We start from the raw sequence: 23,539 nt of genomic DNA on the forward strand, positions 1-23,539 counted from the left end.
ATTTAGATTTATTATTTAACATTTAGATTTAGATGTAACGTTGACGTTATATTTGTACGAGAGAAAAATATCACACATTTCACAAATAATGCTGTAAATCTGGTCAAAAGTAATATTTATAAAAAAATTCACCTTCGTTATTTGAACGTGTTTTGTTGCTAAATGTTGCAAAAAGTTACTGTTTAGTTTAGCATGCGCAACTTTACAATAGAAAACATTAGCAGCTTCTGAAACATGGTGCAGTTCCCCCTATCACCAGTAGAGGGTGTACACACACACACACACACACGCTATTGCTATTGCAATTGGAAGCAGTGGATAATTATAACCGGAGGACCCGGATGTACAGTACTGCTGCACTTCCCCCCTCCGCCCCACGTCCCCGCCCCTTCGCCACCGCCTGCTGGTCGAAGCGAGCCTCCTCCCAGCTCCACTGCAGTGAAAGCCATCGGATCGTCTCTCGACTTTTATCCCCCGGTCTCTCGCCACATTTCGGGCGTGCTTTCCTACCTCTCCCGCTGTCGAAGCTTCGCTCTTCCCTTCTCGTCGCCTGGATTTCACCGCACGACCTGCAACATGGTAAGCAGCTCCATTTTCAGCCCGGTAAACACGGGCCTTGGCTCCGATGCGTCGACTTAAAGTGGCGTTCAGACCGCCGCTGGCCCACATCCTGCGGTGCGGCTTCAAAGCCGCGGTGTTGCCTGTGAAAAGTGACCGAAAAAAGTCACCTGTTTGCCGGGTAACGTCTGGGGCTTTGTGCTGCAGTGTTAGCATTAACCGTGAATCCTTCCTGACGCTGTCATTATGTGTCTATTTACAGCGTTTCACTGCAGGCCGCACTCACACATATATATACACACACACAGGCCAGCCACAACATTAGGAACACTGTGTAATAACACTGTATTAGCTTTATTTATTAGCAGCCTGACAGCTTACAGCAAAGCTTTCTGTCACAGGTTAGGATGTGCTGTCAATCAAATTTTTCACAAACGCCATCAAAAGTGACTCCATTTACATTGAAATGTTGTAGTCATTCTTAAATTAAGGCATACTTTTAGAAAGACAAGTCGCCCACAGTGATAAATAGTATGTAAATTTTGCTAATGAAGACAAATCAGAAAAAAAACCCTGGGTATCTACTAGGGCTGGGCGATATGTACGCAAATTCATATCTCAATCTTTTTCCTCAAACTGTCAATATACAATATGAATCTTGATCATTTTATTTCATGACGTTTGACTTGAAAGACAATTCAGGGTTAAATTTGCTGATGCAAACAGCTGCATAATGTGTCACTTTAGTCATTTTCTCCTCTAAGGGACAGCACGTGTGAGTGAGTTCTGTTGTGTAGTTTGTTTAGGGGAACGTCTGAGTATTTTAATTCAAAATAAGCCATAAATAATATGTATCAATATAGGCGATATGGTAATTTTATATATCACCAAAACAGAAATCCCATCTTGAATCTCCAGCTCTAGAATCTCTCTCTCTCTTTATATATATATATATATGTGTAAACTGCAGAATTTTTGGGAATATTATTTTTTGGCGTCAACCAGAAATTTGGAGTAATTTTCAAACACCGTCATAACCAAAAATAAATATTAGCATCCACTTAAAATAATACAATTTTAAAAACACATTTCAAATAGAGTTGAAAACTTCCCATGGGAATTATTGGGAACATTTTAAAATTTAAGGACGGCCCCTTAGCGGGGATGTTAAATATAGTTGGAAAAATATATTTTAGTATCATCTAACAAATACCAGAATCAATTCAAAGTTAAGCCCAATTTCCAGTAAATTCCAGTAAACAATTCAAATGAAAAGTTTATATTTTTGAATATTCCCGCACTGAAGTACCTGTCGAAATTTACCGGAAATTTCTGCCTTTTTGCAACCCAAATTAAAAAGATGATTTAACACAAAAATGACTAAGATATTGATATATTTTTCAATGAACGCAGATCTGCAAAAAGGTAATTCCACCTCAGAAACACTAGAACAAAATCTATCCTTACCGTTGATACGTTTACTAAAAGTATTTCTGATCAAATTAATAATTCTAATAGTTATAAATAGATCTTCTAAGGGAAACACTTGTCTTATCTAATGCTTTGTCTTGGTTTAACATTCATCGCTGTCGTGTTTTCATGTGAAAGATTAATCCGACCTTTTGAAAATTAAATCAGAATTTCTCAACCCGTGGCTCTCAAGCATTTAATCATACCAAATAATGAAAACGTGTTGGGCTTTTATTTTGAAGGGCATCAGCAGACTATGTAAGATAATAAAAATAAATAGAAAGTACTTGTAATCTTCCCAAAGCACAATTGTACAGTTTTTATTTATTTTTGGTGCCTATTTTTAGGTGAAATTCCTAATTTTTTGCTTTTTAATTACTGCCCCAAATCGTTAAAATTTTGTTGAAAGAAAAAATATATTAAAAAATTCCAATTTATTGTTGCACGAATGTGATTAAAAACAAAAAGTCCTATTTTGTCCTGACTGAATAAGAGTCATGGAACGAGTAGTTTTTGCACAAAATCAACAAATCCATTTTCCAGTAAATATTAGTCATTGATATTTTCTAATGACTGGAGCTAAACTGGGATTTGTATTGAAAGCTCTGGTTTTAAATGGTCCCACATGCAGTGAAGCAACGAGCCAGTTATTTCACAAAATATTCCATTGGGACAAAAAAAAAAAAAAAACTCCTTTGATTTATTTCTCACTAAAGTTTTACAGAACATGTGACCCTCCTTACTCTGTGTGTTTCTTAAGGATGTGTGAGCAACTCTTAATGCTCGTTACGCTGAAATAAAGCGAGATTAAGTCACGGCAAATGAATCTAATCCAATAAAAGGCTGATTTTAAATACATTTAATAAAGACTAAAGTTACATTTTCCTTTTAAGGAAGTTAGTTCTGCTTTTTCTGCTCATTTAAAATGACAACAGAAAACCGGAGGTGTATAAGTGTTTAGAAGATGTAAACAAACTGACTGTTCATTTAATGCATAAAATATGCTACAAAATCTCACAGGATCTAGTGAAATTTAACTGTGCTGTTTCCAATTCTGAATCATCAAATAAAAAATGTGGGATGCTTTTTGTGTCAGAGTATTTACATTGAATTAGGAAAGCTGATAAAACATAAATGAGTAGTACACCCTGAAATGGGATTTAATCTAAATACTCTAACATTCACTATCTCCTTTTAAAATCTCTACAATTTAATTCATGTCCCAGGTTTTCACTTTTAAACAATGTTTTTGTAATGTTTGCATATGTACACAAAAATGTCAAAACGTGCATAGTTATGGTAGATTTCTGACCGAAAGTCGCATCTATTGAGGCTTGTAATGCACAACAATCAGAAAGTCAACAGACCGCATGAGGAAAACGAGCGTTTGTCATTTAAAAATATGCTTTTAAGTTGCGTATTAAAGGAAAATTTGCCTCCAAAATGCATTAAATGTGTATTCATTAGAGATCGACCGATATGGATTCTTAAGGGCCGATGCTGATACCGTACAAACTGCCGATTTTTTGGGGTCTATATTTTGAGCCGATATTACTTTTGCTCCCTCGATTTCCATCATAAAAATTATACAACGATGATAACAAATGGTACGAGTCTCAATTTTTAAAAAAGGAACATTTATTGAAATGAACAAAGGTGATGTAGAACGACAAGTAAAAAATATTCAACAAATATTAAAAACAGGTGATGTAGAACAAGTAAAAATGCAGGTCGGCGAACGCAGCAGCCCGCATCGGCCGATGCCGATACACGTAGACAACTCAAAAATAGGCCGATAATGTTGGCCGACCGATGTATTGGTCCATCACTAGTATTCAACAATCACCATTCTATAGGTATACGTAGGTAAATTGATTTGTGCACAAAATTGAATGAAAAACATTCATAATGGTGGATTTTTGTGCTGAGATCAGCCACAATAATATTGAACAGTGAGTGAAAAAAGGATATGATTTAAACTTGTGCTTTTAAGTCTAGTGTTTAAGCAACAATTTGCCTTCAAAAGACTTAGATTCAACATACATTTAGTTTTATCATTTTACATTTAGATTTAATATTTTACATTTAGATTCAATATTTATATACTCAATAAACATGTCAGTGCATGAGAAATAAGGGCTTTGATTTAAACTTGTGCTTTTAAGGTTTTAAGCCAAAATTTGTCTTCAAAATGCAAACAACTGCTCTCAATGTAAACAGCTTTTCTTCACAAACTCAGTAACTCATTTCAATATAAATATATTATTGTAAATCTTAGCTATTGCATGTGAAAATGTTTTAATCTGACACTAAGGACACCCAACAATTAGCATGGGGATGAAATGCTAATGCACCGATAGTCGAGCATCAAAGAAAGTAAAAGTGAGTGTTAATGCTCACATAATGCTCGGGGAATGAGGAAGTGTTTTTTCACGGGTTTCCCTCCAACAGTGAAGCTTCACATAAATGCCGACAGAGGCCTTTTCCTCTGCTGCAGGCGAGGTCGGGGGAGGGGGGGGGGGTGCACTCCTGCTTAAGCATGCAGTGGAATGATACCATAATGCTAAAGGGACCATATGCTGCGGAGCAATCAAGCGCCACCCACATAAGGACGGAGCTGTGGTTAATGTGATGATCCACTTCCAATCGGCCCACTCAATCTGGATTTATTCCCACTGCACAGGCCCAACTACTGCAGTGACTTTAATGATTCAAGACCAACACTGTCTGTAACACACTGGTTCTCAGACCCCCAAAAACCAGGGACCCCCAAATGATGGTCCATTGTTTTATGAATCTGTGATAACCACATTTATTTATTCCTCCGAATAATATCCACTGTTATCCAGGAATGTTTATTATTATTATTATTATTATTATAGTCATCTTAAAGATGGAAATCCTTGTTTTAATCACAAATGAAATGGGTTCAAAGTGACCAGAAATGGTAGAAAAGGTGGTGAAATGGGATTTTAAAAAACACAGAAATTGGTTAAAAGTTGCACATTTCAAAATGTAGGAAAAATTACTTTAAACTAGCAAAATATGAGCATTAAAAATCATGAATGTGGTTATGTTGGCAAAAATAAACATAAAAGGTAGTGAAAAGATGTTAAAAGTGACAATAATAGGTCAACATATGTGACATTAGGTGAAAAAGTGGTGGGAAGGGTTTATAAGAATAGGCATTGAAATTTGATGGAGAAGTGGCAGGAAGTTTTTTTTTATTGTTATTTGCTCAATAGTATATTGTTATCTTAAAGATGTAAATCTGTATTTAAATCAGAAATAAAATGGGTTAAAAGTCACCAAAAAGGAGATGAAATGGGATTTTAAAAACCACAGAAATTGTTTAAAAGTTGCAAATTAGAGTGGATAAAAACAGACAGAAAAAGTCGTAAAAATGGTTCAAAGTGTCAATATTGGAGCAATTAGTTTAAACTGGCAAATAATGGACGTGAAAAATCGTTAATGTGGATTAAATTGGCAAAAATAATCATGAAATATGGTGAAAAGAGGTTAAAAGTGACGGTGTCTAGAAAGTGGAAACATTTTCAGAAAAGGCATTTCAGTGTGATGAGAAGTGTCAGAAACGGGAGTAATGCAGCAAAAATGCATTAAAAAGAGCAAAAATATGACAAGAAAAAGTGATGAAAATAGGCTAAATTTAACAAGTTTGAAAAAGGGTAAATTGTTCAAAAACATTATTCCTAGTTTCTTGAAGGCATCTCGCGAACCCCTCCCATTGTCTCACCACCCCAAATGGGGTCCTCATCCCACCTGCTTGAACCTATAGTGTTGCTGTGCTGTTCCCTGTTGTAAAGGAATGTGTGTAAGAGATGGTTTGCTAATGCTCAAAGGTCAAAGGTTAGTGTTTAGTTTGCTCAGAAGGGTGTGGCTGAACGATCTATGACAGATTGAAGAGTTTCCCACAAACATGTTTGTTTTCAGGGCTGCAATCAGACCTTTATCTGCAACGTCAACACGACACAGCATTTCCTCATTTGTTTTCTTTAAATGTAGACATTTAGCAGCAACAACAACAACCTGAGTCAAACAAAACTAAAACACCGAAATGAAAATTTGTGGTCGAAGCCGAATAAACGTTTGGCCAAATATTGAATGCGGTTAAGTTTTTCACTATTTTTTTTAATAGTGCATAAATAGCCTAGAGTACATTTTTAACATGTTTTTTAAAGAAAGTAAATGTTTATTGAATATTCTGACATTTTTTAAATATTCCAGTAGCCTTTGCTTTTCAAAAAATGCACAACAAAGTTTTTCATTTTTATTAGTCCTTTAAATAAAACAAAACATGCATTAAAAAAACTAAAGTGCATTAAAGTGGAGGTATGATGAATAATTGACTTTCTAATGGTTTAGCTACAGTGATAAACATCATTTAGCCTCATTCAGAGGAACAAAGTGTAAAAACTTCTGTTTCCTCTCTTGTTTTTACACATTTTATATAAAGTCAGCTTTAAACGGAACAGTTGGATTTACCCACGTTGGCAGATGACGTCACCTTACACGCCTCCTAGAATGTGAGCTCCTCCCTCTCCAACTATCTAACAGCTAAAACAACACTACCGTTTAAAATAGAATATATATTATACTTTATTACCATATATGTAAATACAACTTTTACGAGGTGACGGACGACGGAGAGCGTAAAGGAGAGAGTCTGGTTGTGTTTGTGTGCAGAAAGGAGGAGCTTCTGCAGCAATGGTCACACATTTTTCCGACTCAAAATCACTGCACGTTGTTTGATTGTGTCATACGCTACTATTCGGCCTTGCTTTTAACTCACTAAACTGAAGGCCGAATGTGGATTTTTTTTTTGCAATATTTGGCCGAATATATTCGGTTACCGAATATTCAGTGCATCCCTAAAAACAGTGCTTAGTTATGAGCTTTTCCTGTTCTTTGATACAGACATATAGAGAATAGATCTGTTCCTAAATGTACAGACATGAACCAAATCATTCATGTTTGGAAGGAATATGAGAAAGGAGAAAGAAACTTGAAGATGAATCTTTGTGTTCCTTGTATTCCATCCATCATCCTCCTTCTCTTATCTGTTGCCGGGTCACAGGGGCAGCATCCCTAGCAGGGAATCCCAGACTTCCTTCTCCCCGGCCACTTCTTTCAGCTCCTCCGGGGGATCCTGAGGTGTTCCCAGGCCAGCCGAGAGACATAGTCCCTCCAGCGTGCCCTGGTGCCCGAGCCACCTGATATGGCTCTTCTCAATGCGGAGGAGCAGCAGATCTTCTCTAAGCCCCTCCCAGATGACTGATCTTCTCACCCTATCTCGAAGGGAGAGCCCAGCCACCCTACGGAGGAAACTCATTTCAGTCGCTTGTACCCGTGATCTTGTTCTTTCGGTCATGAACCAAACTACTTTATACACGCTGCAGTGGAGTTTGTGCCACAGCAATCGTTGAGTTCCCGGTCAAGGGTTTCTAATGCTAACCCTGCTAATCTCTAGCTAAAAGCTAAAACACTTTGGAAACACAGTTGAGAGCTTTAACAGCACACGGGTAGGTTTTTAATTGTTGCTTTATAGAACTCAATAAGAGCGGTCAGAAAGCTTTGTAGACGAAGCCAAGACGAGGATAGAAAAGGCTGAGAGGATTAGCACTGTGGGAGACTTCAGGCAGCTCAGATTGACTCATTATTTTCATATTTACACTTGACTTTTAAATCTACTAAAGTACAGAAAAACCCTGTATTAACACTTAGTCTGAAATCACACAAGATTTAGGAGGAAAGACAAAGCTGGAGAGAGAGAGTTGATGATTATGAATGTATGACTTTAGTTATGTTGTCCATTTTTTATTGTTGGGCTTCCTACACACAAAAATAAAACATGTTTGTATTAAAGAATTCATATCACGATCCGATATTGATATCAGCCAGAAAACGATTATTGGATTTTATCGGACTGCATCTAAAGTCTCCGATATCAATGTCGGATCGGGACACCCCTATAGAATACTGTAGATATTATGTTGAAGGTTAAAATGTATGTAACCAATTGGTTAATAATAAATGGGTCAGTTTTTCTTGTTCTCTGTTTGAATAACATCACTTGATCAAGCCAGATATTCCACTCTACAAAATAAGTAATAAAAGTATGTATGATTCGTGATATCATATCGGCCAATATGCAAGGCTGCAATATTGGTATCATATCAGAATTTTAAAAACCTGTATTAGGACATCCCTAATCACAGACATGGCAAACGGGTGGATTAAGGCCTAGTTTTGTGATGCTCCCAAAATATATCCACAAAAAGACTCAAAAAAGTACAAAAATACTGACAAATCTGTAAAAGGACTTCAAAATGACTCAAAATACATAAAAGAACTCTAATAAAACATGAAAAAGACTTATTTACAAAAAATGACAAATGACTTATGACAAAAAAAACATATTTAAAATAAATCATTGAAAATCACAAAGCATTTTTAAAGTGACCTGATAAAATAGCACCGCCCCTTTCCCATTTGACCCACGTAGCCAGCGTTGCTACGTGCTTGGCTAACCAAACGTGGGATTGGTTCTTCCAATCGTCTGCAATGGCTCAAGACTTTGAAATGTGTGTAAGTCGTTGTGTAGAATCAATGATTTTCAAAGTGTGTGTGTGTGTGTGCGTGCAGCGTGTCTGTAAGCTGTAATACATCACATCTCTATGTCATTAGTCAGAAAACTGCATTAATTACCTGCTACAGTTGGTAATTATTTACTCCTCCATGAGAGAGTGTGTGTCAATGTGTGACTCTTGAGTGTGTGTGAAATCAAAGAGTTAAAGTAGAGCTAATCTCCTGTCCTTCACTCTAGATCTGGATCTAGATCTAGGTTCTGCAGCTCTATAATTAGCGTGTTTTTGGGTCGACCATAGCCTGGCTCCTGATGATATCCCACTCTTCATTATGCACAACATGCTTTGTGTGCTCAGGCCTAATTGATTCTGAGTGTAACATACATTATTGATGAGCCTAAGACCTCGCTTTATTTCTCCCTCCGTTCTCTTGGAATAATTTCCTCTTTTCGTTTGGGTAGAAAGACGCTCGACAACATACGATTCAGAGAAACCTCAGACCATTGTTCCATGTTTAGAAGAAAAAAATTACTATATATTTATTCTCTGATTCAAAATTTCCCAAATTTCATTCCAGGATTAATCATTTTCACGTCACTTTAAACTTCTCCAAATAGATACTTCCGCAAAAATACACAAATCGACTCGGAAAAACATGCATAATGATTCAGGAAAAATGCAAAAAGACTCTAGAAAAAAAATGCAAAACGACTCTAGAAAATTGTGCAAAACGCCTCAGATAAAACAATTAAAACATCTCCAGAAATACACACAAAACGACTCCAGAAAAACATTTAAAACACCTCAGAGAAAACATTTAAAAGGACTTAGGGGAAAACACGTAAAACGATGCGCTAAAACAAGCAAAACAACTCAAGAAAACAGAAACCTTGATGTTGCATGTTTTCAAGAAGAAAAAAACTTGTTTAGGGCCTCAGATTAAAAAATTCCAAATTATGTTTCAGGGTTTACTATTTTCATGTCACTTTAAACTTTTTCATTTTATTGTCTTTCCCTGTTTAGGTACTTTACTGCTCTTAAACTTCCTTAAATCCTACCAAAATAGGGTTAATAGTCAACTACTGTTATTAACTTTACATTTTAGATGCTTCAGGCGATTTACGCTATAATCACACAAAAATATGTCGCCAGAGGGGGACGTTAGCCACAATGCTAAGGAAATAATCCATTGGAAATGTGTGACATGGTCTCATAACATAATTTGTGAAACCGTTTGTTTCTCTCACAATTGTCTTAAGGTAAACTGATCACCAGTTCAGCTAATACACCATCAGCTAACACATTAAAACACACTCTGCACTTAAGTTCTGCATTCATTTTCAGTCACAGGATAATATGATGGAACTATAACATGTGGCGAGAGATTTTGAACACAATTATGGGCAGAATTTGACCTTTTTGTCTAATTTTCTACACATTCAAATCATATGTTTTCTGGTGAAAAATAGTGTAAATGTGTGATATCATCCCAAAACAATAGCATGCATGTGAGGCATTTCCGTGTCATGTTGGGACCTGATTTTAAAAAGAGAAAGACGACGAAAAATATGTGTATTTTTTTTGTTCTGGATTGTGAATTGTGTTTTTTCAGTCTGTTGTTGTTAACAGACATTTTGCCCATTCTTAGGCATAGAGTACATGTTAGCGTGGTGAGCAGTTTGTGATGAACTGTGATGCTAACTAACAGAACACAGACATAACCTGCAGCAGGACGTAAACCTGTAATCTGCTTTGCACTAAATCCATTAACCTGCAGAGACCCTGAAGGCAGCACAGGTCAAAGATGGGATCCAGTCCCCTCCTCAGTATCACTATCCATGTGTGTAGATCATTGCACTGCTGATCATTAACATCATTACTTTACTGCTCTATTCAATCTATAACTCAATTATTATTACTGATTATTATTGTTATATCATTAGTCTGCAACTCGTCAAATGAAGATCAATCTTTATGGGAGGTTTTATGATGTAGACCAGACGTGGCCAACAGGTGGCTCAGGGGCCCACATTCAGTCCTCGTCTAATTGTGTGCGGCCCCCCAAAGCAAATGCAAAATGGCAAAAAGACAGAAAAATACACATAAATGACAACACAAAATGACAAAACTGAAACAACAAAAATACGCGAAATTATTCCAAAAACACTCAAAAGGACCTCAAAAACACACTAGACAACAAATAAAATACACAAACGACACTTAAAACACACAGAAACAACAAAAATACACAAAGATTCCAAAAAACACTTTTATTCCAAAAGCACTGAAAACAACAACAAAAATTTACAGTAAAAGAAAACTCAAAATGAGAGAAAAATATACAAAACAACAAAAAAGTCCCTTTATTTATTATTAGTCTAAATGTTGGTCATGTGACCCTCAGATCAGATATAATAATTATTTTGATCCAATGTGGCTTTAGATGGATGAAATGGAAGATTCCTAAATGATCAGGCGTTGCAGACAGTGGTGTGCAGCTGTTTAAGGCCTTTCCTCCTCACGGGGATCAATGATCCATTGCTGAGTCACTATAAGACACCAGTGCGGTGTCTTCAAACAGACACTCAGGCCTCCACGGCGTCCATGTTGGCTCTGCTCACACGGTGTCAAATGCTAAGACGCTGTAGCGGCTAATCCCGTGTCACCTCTTTCTCCTCGCTGCTCTTAAAATACCTCCGCACCGTGAGGTAAGCCTGAGGCTACACAGAGCGCTAAGCTAGCACGTGACATAAGCACCACCATTTGGTCCACATCTCCTCAGGAGCAGGTTTTTGGTTTCATCCTCTAGTTTATTCATTTCAAGATGAACCAAAGATGTCCTGATCAACATCTCATCAACAGTCTGATCCTTTTCAGCTACTTTGTAGAGAAGCAAACTAGTTTTAGTCATTTACAAGTGAACTATACAACTGTAATGTCTGAAGCTGACCATAGAGAATGATGATTATAGACTGTAATCTGTGTATGTAAGCTGGTCACCAAACTATAATATAAAATGCTATTTAAAATAATAAGAAAGGGATCCTAAATAACATTAAATATTTAAATTTAGAACAATAAATCCTTATATTAAAGGTAATTATGTGAACAGAAAAATAAAAATACATTATCGTCAGGACAGATTTACCTCTATTTTTAACTTTTAACGCTGGGGTCACTTGAAATGTTTCGTAATAATGAAATAAATGACTAATTAAAATTGTATTTATTTGTTTATTCTTTTTCAAATGAAAACTCCATAAACAATCTCAGACAACTGTAATTATACTTTTACTTTCTCAAAAATAAATCTAGTTAAAATGAAATTTAGTATAAAAATATCTGAGCTGGCACATATTGTCTCTTTGTGCACTAAAGTATATGTAACACAGTATAAACAATATAAAGTCTCAGGGGTCGATATTAAAATGGAGTCACAAGCAGAAAAAAGTTCCCACACACACACACACACACACACACACACACACGGAGAGAGCGATTGCTGAAACATTCTGGATAAAGTAAAAATCAGCCAGTTTATGATAGAAATGAACAGTATAAAGTGTCCAAATAACCACGTTACGTGAGGCGATGGTGCACGGGGAGCGGATATAGCGTTATCTCAGTCTGGATCCAGTAAAAATGACCATAAAAAGCTGTAAATGGACTGATATGCAGACGTGGGACAGTGAGGAGGACACTTCATGTAGAGAAACTGATCAGAATACGTGGAAATACACTCAAACCTTTGATAACAGGAGTACAGCAGCCGTCCATAACAAGTAGTTATAAACATCTGGATACTTAATACTTTTAGGTTTTCTTTGGTTTATACACTGTTTTTCTATCAGATATGTATAAATGTCCAGGAGCACACATCAGATAACCACTGCATGGGTCCCTCAATCGTTCACCTGTATTTAAAGTGAGTTTCCTTAAATAAGCTTTCTACATACTATAAACTATTTATGAGCCTTAACAGCTGTTCATTCATTGTTATTTTTCAAGCATCACATATGTAAACAACATGGTTTCTGCGCGCGCACGTCAGTCACGTGTTTCATGTTTGTCAACTTTGAAATCCGTCTATAGATAAACTGTTTAAAAAAAAAAAGAATCTGATTCATCGATTAATTTATTGACCAGTTAATTGAAGATTAAAATAATTGTTAGATGCAGCTGTAGTAACAAATGCAGGTTGCGTACCTTTATGCAATGATTATCAGTCACAATGAAAGGGTTTTTTTTTAGTTGTTAAAATGAAAAATGTATATTGGATTGTGTATGTAAGGTGTATATGTTCTTTGTTTTTAATCAACATGCAGTGAGTTTTGTGTTTTTTTTTCTGTTGTGATTTGAAGCTAAAGTTTGTTTCTTCTCTTTAGGGAAATGAAGCTAGCTACCCCCTGGAGATGTGCTCACACTGTAAGTATCAAAGCGACGCTACCGCAGGTCATTCCTCCCATCAGTCATAAGAATGTATAACATTAGCATAGCCTGAAGTTTTTTTATTATCTGTAAATAATAATGTTCATCCACAGCCTTACTATGTGCTATATTACTCTGTCTTCATTGTAAAACCCCACTTACCGCTTATTTATGTTTATATATCTATTATTTATTTTATTTTTGCCTTAATTTGTCCTTTCTGTATTTGTATTTATTTAGCTTTGTTGTTTACTTGCTCTTTGTGTCTTTGGCTGCTGTAGCGTGTGAATTTCCCCACTGTGGGATAAAATAAAGGATGATCTAATCTAATCCAACACTGATACTCTCAGATTGTGAACTGTGGGAATAAATGCTGAGCGTTGGTCGTAATCTATCATTTGTTAAACCATTCAATCACGACCTACTTTTTTTTCTAAATCAACCAAATTTTGTTTCTCAAAAATATCTGTTGAAAACACACATATGTTATCTTTTTTAAAACATAAATCTATAGATGTTCCTATGTGCATTTCACAGCATGCCTGTCAAAAGAAAAGTGTCTTTCAAAATAAAAGACCAGTCCATCATGAGAGACAAAGTTTAACATTTTTTTTTAACCAGCTGTTGAGAATCACTGCTTTAAACCATATCATTCAAAAATAGGCTCATTGAATATAACTTTATTACATAACAAACAGGCCGTTTACATAAAAGCGCAGATTTAGATTATTAGTCACTGAAAACAGGCCTGTGATGGGTCTCGACCCACATGTTGAGCACATAGATTACATTAATATTGAAGTTTATATTCCATAATTTAGGATTTCTTTTCTTCTTAATGCATTTTGTATTATTGTGAGTGAGAAGAATCCTTTATTCAGAGCTTAGTGTGAGTGCTGTGAACAAGATGTCTGCCTGTCGGACATCTTTTGGCTCCTGAGCTGTGGAGGAGGAGGAGGAGGAGGAGGAGAGATGAAGATCTGAGTCATGTTCTTACCTGATGATGTGTCAGCAGCACATCTGAGGAAGGCACAGTCTTCTTCTTCTTCTTCTGCGTCTCTCTCTCTGTGCAGATGTTTGGATGCTTTGAGCGTAAAGACTGGCTGCACTGCAGGGGCCGGGTCACCATTTAGTCTGACCTCCAGTTTACACGATACACCATTGTCTTTCACTATATTGTGTTGGATAAAAATCTCAATACATTATCAGCCCGAACTTAAGATAAACTGAGTGTTTTCTTTTTTTTTTTACTTGAATCACGCTGCTTGAGTTGAGTTGGTGTTAGGGATAGATTAGTGATCATGTTATCTGGTGACTGGTTTCTGATTAACACTAAAAATAATGAAGGCCAAGCTGTTACCTGATGTGTTTTAAATGTGTTTGTGTGAACCAAACAAGCAGCTCAGAAAATTCTTACTTAACATTAAAACAATTAGAAAAAATAATGAAGAACAAAACAAATAATTTAACCAAATTAAACATAACAAATATAAACAGGTAAATATGATACAAAAATGTGATGAATAAAAGCTATTGTCACTCACATTAAATCCTTATCCTCACAAAAATATATATTAGAATGTAAAAAATATTATTAATGAATAACCAAACAACACATTTTACAAAATAAAATATTAACATTAGACGCTAAACTAAGACGTGAATAAAAACGATTAATCAAATTAAAGTTAATATAATGATGTAAAAAATATAAATAATGAATTACCAAACGTTAATAGTAACTACATTAAATAATATTAATAAATGTAAATATTAACCCGGTTTGACTCCGTGTTGCTCAGATTCCAGCACATGTAGGGCGTTGGCGTTGGCCTGCCAGACGTCTCAGGCATCCGCCGCCTTGGATTAGTCCATCTTTGGACAATACACGACCCTGAATCACCCACCCCCCCTCCCTATATATAGATATTTACATCTTGGCTATATTATTTCTGCCAACGATGCGTCCACAAAGGAAATACGTTTTCTTTCTTCAATGAATCGTCCCTTTGGTTCTGTCGTTTTTCACCTCTAATCGTTGCTCCTGTTTTAAATTATCACAATGAACTTTTTTTGTGATACTGCTTCAGTTGTTTTAGTTTCAGATGATTAAATAAGAGATGTTAGGAGTCAGGAGGACATCCAACCCATTCTGTTGGTTTCTGTGGACTGTCCTCACTCCTATACACCCCCCCCCCCCCCCCCCCCCCCCACATTCCCCACACTGACACTGCAGCTGTCTGGCTCATCAGTTTTTTACACAGCAGAAGAAGAAATGAGCTCAGACTTTGGTCTTTGACTCAGATGCTAACCCTGACTTAGCTTTAAGCTAGCTCTGGTTCTACGATGCTGTGTGTGGCTGTAGCTCTACGTTTGGACAGTTTGTGACACACACACACACACACACACCCTCGCCCTTTAGATAGGGTGAGCCCCAGAGCACCGCAGCTCAAAATAACCACCCCGCTGTTGCTAGGGGTTTCCCTGAGGGCGGGGGCCAGGGGGCGCTGGGCCGAGTCGGGGGTTTTCTGATGATGACACGGCTATAAATACACACATCAGCAGAGCGGCTGCAGCAATCAGCCTAATGCACAGCACACACACACACACACTGGGCAGTGAGCAGTCTCTTATTAGTAACAAATTAAAATGAGTTACTCTACTTAAGTAGCTCCTTTGTAACGTTCTCATACTTTTACTTCATAAATTGAGTTTCTTATTTATCCATTCTATTAAACTTCCTGAAATCGTACCAAACATGATAAATGAGATTCAGAGAATCACGCGTGATTACATTTTTACATTGATGTTAGCCGCACTGCTAACCTCTCAGCTAGCTGTTTAAAGTGAAAAATCAAATGGAAACGTGACATTATTTATGAAACCTTTAATTACCTCCAATCGTTAGCTGTGCTGCGTTTAATGCAAAACGCAAGAGTGATATGTGTGATTGTCGATGCTTCTGCTGTGACGTGTCACCAGATAAACTCTTCACCAGTTCATCTAATACACCATCAGGTAACCTACCTCAGGGCCTCCGATTTTTACTTTCCAAATTTTCCAAATTCCGTTCAAGGTTTTATCCATTTTCAGGTCACGTTACACTTTTCCTTTTTCTTTTCGTTTCCTCATCTCTCCCTGTTTTGATACTTTACGGACTATAGATTATGTTGCGAGGGTAACGTTAGCCACACTGCTAACCATTAGCCTCCAGTTTAGCAGGAAAAACCTCATAAAGATGTATGATATGATCCCAAAACATCATTTGTGAAACCTTTAATGACCTCTAACCAGAGAATCACGCTGTGGGATTGTAGGAGCCAGTTCATCTTCGTACCAGAGCCTTTTCACATTAGAATACAGTCATAATAATGTGAACCAACACATTAAAAACACATTTTATTTTCACTACTCGAGCCGCTACATGTAGCTACAGATTTGGAATGGGCATATGGTCAGAATTGCACGTATTTATAACAGACAGGCCTATTTTGGTCTCATTTTCTTTTGTGAGTGTGCGCTGCTGCCATTTGAGGTCAGAACATTACAATAATAACTAATAAATGAGAGCTCAGCAGCATATAGAGAACAATAACTAGAACTGAGCGTTAAAGGTGAGTACAGAACCTTGTTCTTCTGCCTTTGTCACGTTGGTATAGATTCTCCAACCTATCTGTGACCCTGAATGATGCTAATGCACGGCGTGTCATGTGTCCGACTCATGTAATTACAGAGCCGTGCATGTAGCCTTCTCATGTTTACCCAGCCTGTGTGCGCTCAGATATACAGTATATATATCTGTCCCTGTAACATCAGGACGACTAAAGAATACAGATATCAGCAAAAATAATCACTTTTGTTAGTGGGATGTCGTCAAAAACCAGTTGTTTGATTTGGATTGATTTGAAACATTGTTAATAAGCTTTTATTTTATTTTCAAATCAATCCCAAAATGTTTGATTCGATTAAAATGAAAATAATTCAGTGTAGACTATTATTTATTGTGTTTTTAAATGTAAGAAACCAGGAACTAAATCTATTCTACAAACAAACTCAATCATTTCATGTTAAATTTGAAGATACCAAACAAATGGCAGCATTTAGGGAAGGAATATGAAACAGCCACTGCACATAATTAAAATAAATAATATTAAAACACAACATACAAAAGAAGACACAAAACGACAAACTATGAAAACATTGAAAAGACAAAAATAACAAATTAACTAATACAAAAACTGAAAAAACTATGACTACAGCAGAAAAATAACAAAAAGTGTCTCCAAAAACACACAAATCCTTTGTTCTTTCCTGTCTTAAAGCTGCTTTGGGTAATAATAATAATAATAATAATTAACATAGACATGGTAAAGGCCTCATGGATCCATAAATTAAAGGTATTCATCATGAAAAACTAAACTTAAAAAGTTTAAATTGTTGCTTACAAGATTTAAACATGGTTTTTGTTGTGCGCATTGCATTGTGGGAATCCAGTATCAGAAATCAAAATGTTTGAAGTTATATTTCTGATTCTTAAAAACCCTGTATTTTTATGGGATTTCTTAAGTTTTATTCACCAGAAAAGCAGGACAGTGATTGGTTGGCTTTAGGTTTGTTTAGTGTTCCCTGTGATTGGATGTTAGCATGGTTAGCGTGTCGTTAGCTCGTTGCTCACCATATTTAAATAGGATTCAGTGCATGTTACATATGAATGTGTCTCTGCACACACCTGGTGCGCCATTGTTTCTAATCTACGCGTGCGTGTGCGTGTGTGCGTCGCTCCAGTTGCTAGGTAACAGTGTGTGTGTGTGTGTATTATCATAATCATGTCACAGTTAGAGCGACTCTGGCTCTGAGCGGCTCATTAGCGTAGCATCGTGAGGAGCTACTGTGACACTAAACTATGAAACTTCATCATTACATCATCATCATCCTCAACACTGACAAATATCAGGAAGTTTGTATCTCATTGTTTGTTTTTTGTCAGAAAATGTAGCCTTACTTTTATTCTTATAAGCATTTACATTAGTTTTAGTCATAAAATCATTTATTCTTGATGCCTCCACTTCTTTATTTAACAGATATGGATACGTTTTATATTTTCACACAGAGATTACTTCTGATTGGCTCATTTAAGATCATGCCCCACCCCCTTTACTCTAGAATCACCCACTGATTGGACGAAGTATTGAGCTCTAGTTTTAATTCTTGTCATTTTTCCAGTTGAGGGAACAGAAACTGTGTTTTTGTTTAATTTTAGGGGTTTTTTCTGAGGGTCTCTGCAGCGTCTGTTTCATATTCCTCCTAAACACGTTGTGTACGAGATGATAAATATTCTTCTTCCTCTGAGACTAGGAAGGAACTTCAAACCATAGACCACATGTTTGGTTAGCTTAGCACGTAGCAGGGCTGGCTGACCTTCAAGAAACAGAATATTTTCTAACTATATGAGCCCATTTTTTGCTTAATTTTCCCCTTTTTCTACAACGACACCAAACTCACCATATTTTAACCTATTTTCATATTACATTACTCCCATTTCTGATACTTTTCCATCACATTTTAATGCCTTTTCTGCACATTTTTTCCACTTTCATGCTTAATTTTTTTGCCAATTTAACCACATTAACCATTTGTAATGTCCATTATTTTATTTGCCAGTTTAAACTAATTGTTTAACTACGTAACTGTCCACTCTAATCTGCAACTTTTAACCAATTTCTGTGGTTTTTACAATCTTTATTTCACCACCTTTTCCACCATTTTTGGTCACTTTGAATCCATTTTATTTTGTGATTAAAACCAGGATTTCCATCTTTAAAATGACTGTAATAATAATAATAATAATAATAAACGTTCCTGGATAACAGTGGATATTATTCAGATGAATAAATAAATGTGGTTATCACAGATTCATAGAACCACCTTCAGGTACAATGGGGGTCAAACCCAAAAAGGTTGAGAACCACTGGGTTAGATGATGATGGTGAAGCTGTACTGGTTTTACTGGTTTCTCTCTCTCTGTTATGGTCTGTATGCAGTGTGTGAATATTAATATGAAGCTGATATCAGTCAGGAAATCGGATTAAAGCAGGTGAGGTGGTGGCTTGTGGTTGGTGGCTTTGGTCATGTGACCAATAGAAAGAGCTTATACAGTAACTGCTGGATTAGATGACGGAGCTGTTACTGGGAGCAGTGGGAGAGCTGGAGCTGTTTGGATGGCAGGAAAAGGAAACCACAAAGGCTGTGAGTGTGAGACTTCATTTAACATTACAACAAATGCTCTGACCTCTGTGATGTCATCATGACCTCTGTGATGTCACTTGGAGCTGACACAGTTACTGACTGGGAGTGATGATCATTTTTAGGGCTGTCACTTTTCGTTAATTGCAATTAATTAATTGCAGGAAAAATTCACGCCGTTAATCTCGTTTTTTTTTTTTTTAGCATTCCAAACGGTGGGGAACCTTTCTTATTTTAAGAGTTCCCAGTATACCATAATACTGACGCACAGGCTGCAGTAGAAGACGGGAGAATGCTGAGTTGTGTGTGAAATATGGCATCACCAGAGCTGTGGAGCCTTCACTAGCATCACAATGCTAAACATGTAGCGGCTAGCGTGGACAGCTAGCGCAGACACTCGGACAGCGCTAACTGCTACATGCTGCTAGCACGCCGTGAACAAACTCACTGGATAAATATTATTATTTGAAGGAGAGAAAACGCAACAAGTTCAGTGTCAGAAAAGTGTTGATGATGTGAACTTATAGCACCATATATGACGTTATTTCACGTGTATTTTATCCCTCAGGACTATTGTCACATACAGAGGAATGTAAATATTATACCTACAACAATAAATGACTTTATAAAATCACTTTGTTATACATCAATGTTTTGATCTAATGTAATTTCATTAAAAACACCTGAAGTTGAGGGTGTTTCTCAGCTGTTTTTATTTAAAGACATTAATTAGATTCATTAATTACAGAGCATGATTAATTAATCACACAATGTTTTTTAATCTCTAGACAGCACTAATCATTTGACTCTTTTAATACAACGGCCAATAAAATAAATATATAAATAAAATAAACTAATAATAATACATGCATTGATAAATAATTTTAAAAAAACAAACATTGAATAAATGCATAAATAAGTGAAATATAGAATGGTAATAGGTCAATGCATTAATAATAATAAATAAACTTAGTAGATAAAAATGAATGAATACAAAATATTTAATAAAAATAAAGACAAAAGGGTTGTGTAAAACGTAAATAAATAAATAAAATAGGAAACTACATGAAAAATAATGAGATTACTGAAAAACAAAGTAGATATGAATACAACTGAGTTATTTAGTTATGATAAACTAAACTGATAAAACACAATAGGTATTTTCATTCAGTCCCTTTCAAAATAAAAGTGTTATTTTTACACAAATGTTAAAATCTCACTGAAAACATTTCTGAGACAAACTTTGAGGATTCAATGTTTTAATGTTGGACTGTGATGTGAAACCAGGTGTGTGTGTCTCTGTGTGTGTGTCTCTGTGTGTGTGTGCAGTCGATGCTGATGAGATTAAGCGGTTAGGGAAGAGGTTTAAGAAGCTGGACTTGGATAATTCAGGCTCTCTGAGCGTGGAGGAGTTCATGTCTCTGCCTGAGCTGCAGCAGAATCCGCTTGTCCAACGGGTCATCGACATCTTTGACACGGACGGCAACGGAGAGGTGGACTTTAAAGGTCTGCTAACACACACACACACACACACTTAACAGTGAGTCGATACACAAATCAGTGCCAGACATTACATGTGTAAAAAAAAAAAAAATAAAAAAGTTTCTTTTGGATGAAAATGAAGAAAATAAACTTTCACTTTAAGAACAAACACATACAGAGAAACTAAAAGTATAATAATGAATGTTTGTTTCTCCACAGAGTTCATCGAGGGCGTGTCACAGTTCAGCGTGAAAGGAGACAAAGAGCAGAAGCTCCGGTGTAAGCCCCGCCCCCTCCCAGTGTTATTTCAAACCGCCGCTGGGGTCACATGACTGACGTTTTTATCTTTCTTTCCTTTTCATCTCAGTCGCGTTCAGGATCTACGACATGGACAAAGATGGCTACATCTCCAACGGGGAGCTTTTCCAGGTGCTGAAGATGATGGTGGGAAACAACCTGAAGGACACGCAGCTGCAGCAGATCGTGGACAAAACCATCATCAACGCAGACAAGGACGGAGACGGCAGGATATCCTTCGAAGAGTTCTGTGCAGTGAGTATCTGAGGAGGAGGCCACGCCCCCTTTGGAGCACGTGGGTTGGGGGCACATCCGCTCTGTATTAGAACGTTTTAACAAACCCACAACTCTCAAAGAAGTCAAAGGATGTGGATCAGGGAGTGGTTTTATTCTCATAAGATAAAGATTTAGTGTTTCTGTGATTCCATGAGACGAGATGAGGAAAACATAAGATCCAAAGCTATTTTCAGGACCAGGACAAACTGTTTTTTCATAATATTTCTCTATTTTTTATTTGTTCTTGTTCTACATCACCTATTTTATTATTTGTTAAATATTTTTACTTGATGTCGTTCTACCTCACCTTTGTTCATTTCAAGAAATGTTCTTTTTTTAAATAATTCAGACTTGTAGCATCATTGTCTAATTTTTATGATGTAAATTGATGGAGCAAAAGTAGTATCGACTCAATAAAAAAGGCTGATGGGAAAAAAAATCGCTATCGACCCTACGCAACCCACATCGGTCGATTTCTAGACGAGACGAGATAACATGAGATGAAACGGAAGAAAAAAGACAGGATGAGATTAAACAATAGGAAAAAATGAAATGAGATAAAACAAGATTAAGATCAGTAGCAGCAAGAAATGAGATATGACGATACAGGACGAGTTGATGTGATACATTTACAAAGATTGGAGACGGACTCATTTAATCTTTAACTTTTTATCTGTGTGTGTGTGTGTAGGTGGTCGGAGGTCTGGATATACACAAAAAGATGGTGGTAGACGTGTGAGCGTGTGCTCCTCCTGCTGCTGACTCCTCCCCTTTTGTCCTCAACACTCGCGTTCACCATCTCTGAAAGATCAGCTCCAGACGTCCGGCAAAGCTCTCTCTCTCTACAGGAAGTATTCTCACTCTCTCTCTGTCCATTAAGCCACGCCCTCCTCGCCGCGTTTGAAAACCACAGGCCTCGTGAAGCCAACTTTGAAGTGTTATTGCTCGGTCGTAGCACTCTGAGACTGAAGGACGTCCGTCAGGGGAAGGGGGCGGAGCTAAAGACGCAGACTGGTTGGCTTTGTTCATATTTCATCCATCACTGTTTGTTCTTTTTTTTGTTTTTGATATTTATTTCTGTCTTTTATAAAGAAGTGTGTGTGTGTGTGTGACGGGTATGAAGTGCCAACCTGAACATATCCACTAACCAGTCATTATTACATCATCACATCTCATCTCACGCTAACATTCAACGCTTTAGTTTGTTTTTTTATCGTTGTCGAGGAAAAAAAAGTGAAAAATGCCAAGAAAACATTTGACTTTCCAAAAAAATTTCAACTCGACTGCGTTGGAGATTTTGTGTGTGTGTGCGTTTGCGTGTGTGTAGTTTTTCCGACGTGTACATTTCAAAAGTTGGCTTCTTTCTTCTTCTTTGGTTTCCATCCCAATCCGGCACCATTAGCTAAACGAGCTAAAATTGTTGCTAATTTCCAGGTTAAAAGATGCTTCCGGCTCCTGGTGTGGTTTGATTGGTGGGTTAAAAAGTGGGGCGGAGACGTGAACCCGTTGTTGTGGCTCCTCCTCCCAAAGCTCTGCACGGCTTGGGCCTCCCTGTGCTTGCATGACATGGAAGTATATTTTTATTTTTTATTTGATGTGCATGTAAAGATCAACTTTTTCTTTTTTTTGAACTAATCCTCTTGTTTACACATGGATGGTGATGTTAATATATTTAAGAGTTTTAAACGGTATACAAAATATGGATGTTGCCAAACTTTGGTAAATGTACACATACTCTGAGCGGTAATCCAAATAAATGAACTACATGTACGTTTTTTGTATTTAACTCGGGTTTCTGATCCGTGTCAAACTGCCACACACTGAACTCAGCTTAAAGGGGAAGAATTGGATGCTTTTATTCTGTTTTTTTTTGTTTTCTTTCTTTTGTATATAAAGTATTTGTTGAATGCAGCTCTGGCTCTGTTCTCTGTATAGTTCAGATCGCGCTTTAGTTTGTAAGTGCTACTTTTTTTTTCTGCGAGGGGGTTTTGGGTTCGTTTTAGTTTGTGTGGGGACAAAAACCTAAAAAAATAAAATAAAAAAAAACGAGTTTGAGAAACTTTATTTTCCTTTTTCTGCATGCTGCATCTTATGCTGTGGGACTGTTGGAAACTTGATACTGTATGAAAAACAATTTAAATAAACTTTGAAATGTTGAAAGTAGCTGCAGCAGAATGATG

At 36.8% G+C, this 23,539-nt stretch overlaps 1 protein-coding gene across 1 annotated transcript; it reads left to right on the forward strand.

The window, feature by feature from the left end:
• The first annotated feature begins 320 nt into the window (after positions 1–320).
• On the forward strand, positions 321–23,522 carry LOC114476663 (calcineurin subunit B type 1). Its single transcript, XM_028468480.1, has 6 exons — positions 321–579; positions 13,019–13,058; positions 20,634–20,810; positions 21,006–21,065; positions 21,154–21,338; positions 22,051–23,522. The coding sequence occupies exons 1-6, from the start codon at positions 577–579 to the stop codon at positions 22,096–22,098; spliced, it is 513 nt and encodes a 170-aa protein (XP_028324281.1). The 5' UTR covers positions 321–576; the 3' UTR covers positions 22,099–23,522.
• Positions 23,523–23,539: the final 17 nt, after the last annotated feature.

The sequence above is a fragment of the Gouania willdenowi genome, chromosome 15 (assembly GCF_900634775.1).
Source record: "Gouania willdenowi chromosome 15, fGouWil2.1, whole genome shotgun sequence".
In the NCBI taxonomy this organism is placed as follows: domain Eukaryota; kingdom Metazoa; phylum Chordata; class Actinopteri; order Blenniiformes; family Gobiesocidae; genus Gouania; species Gouania willdenowi.

Bases quoted from the DNA above. Each gene is read 5' to 3' on its own strand.
- LOC114476663 (XM_028468480.1), top strand. The intron at 13,059-20,633 runs GTAAGTATCAAA...GTGTGTGTGCAG, and splicing joins CCTGGAGATGTGCTCACACT to TCGATGCTGATGAGATTAAG. The intron at 21,066-21,153 runs GTAAGCCCCGCC...TTTTCATCTCAG, and splicing joins CAAAGAGCAGAAGCTCCGGT to TCGCGTTCAGGATCTACGAC.